General features: G+C 44.5%; 1 protein-coding gene across 3 annotated transcripts in view; it reads right to left on the bottom strand.

The window, feature by feature from the left end:
* Positions 1-263, bottom strand: part of LOC119588710 (inositol monophosphatase 1-like) — a gene marked incomplete in the record, with an annotated part of 7,982 nt that overhangs the window by 576 nt on the left and 7,143 nt on the right. For all 3 annotated transcript variants that reach the window (XM_037937350.1, XM_037937349.1, XM_037937348.1), the window contains 1 exon segment: positions 1-209. In XM_037937350.1, coding sequence (XP_037793278.1) covers positions 91-209 — 119 coding nt within the window.

Below are 263 nucleotides of genomic sequence, written 5' to 3'. Positions count from 1 at the left end.
TGCCCATTCATTCCTCTCGTAAACCAAACTCACTTGGTTGAGATGATGGCACAATAAAATACCATTAAAAAAAAAAGAAAACACACACATTTACTTGGTGACACCGTCTCTTTCCGGCTGATACTGCTTCAGCAACTTGGAAATCTTCTCAGCCAGCTCCTGTGAAGAAGCACACAGCACTCGCCTCCGCATGATGTCAAACGGACCACCTGCAAGGAGTTGTGCCTTGCTTGAGATACAGTACATGTGTGTCTGTATCCATA

The sequence above is a fragment of the Penaeus monodon genome, chromosome 24 (genome assembly GCF_015228065.2).
Source record: "Penaeus monodon isolate SGIC_2016 chromosome 24, NSTDA_Pmon_1, whole genome shotgun sequence".
In the NCBI taxonomy this organism is placed as follows: Eukaryota; Metazoa; Arthropoda; class Malacostraca; order Decapoda; family Penaeidae; genus Penaeus; species Penaeus monodon.
The sequence above is the reverse complement of the archived record's forward strand: the minus strand, read 5'-3'. Positions and strand labels throughout refer to the sequence as shown.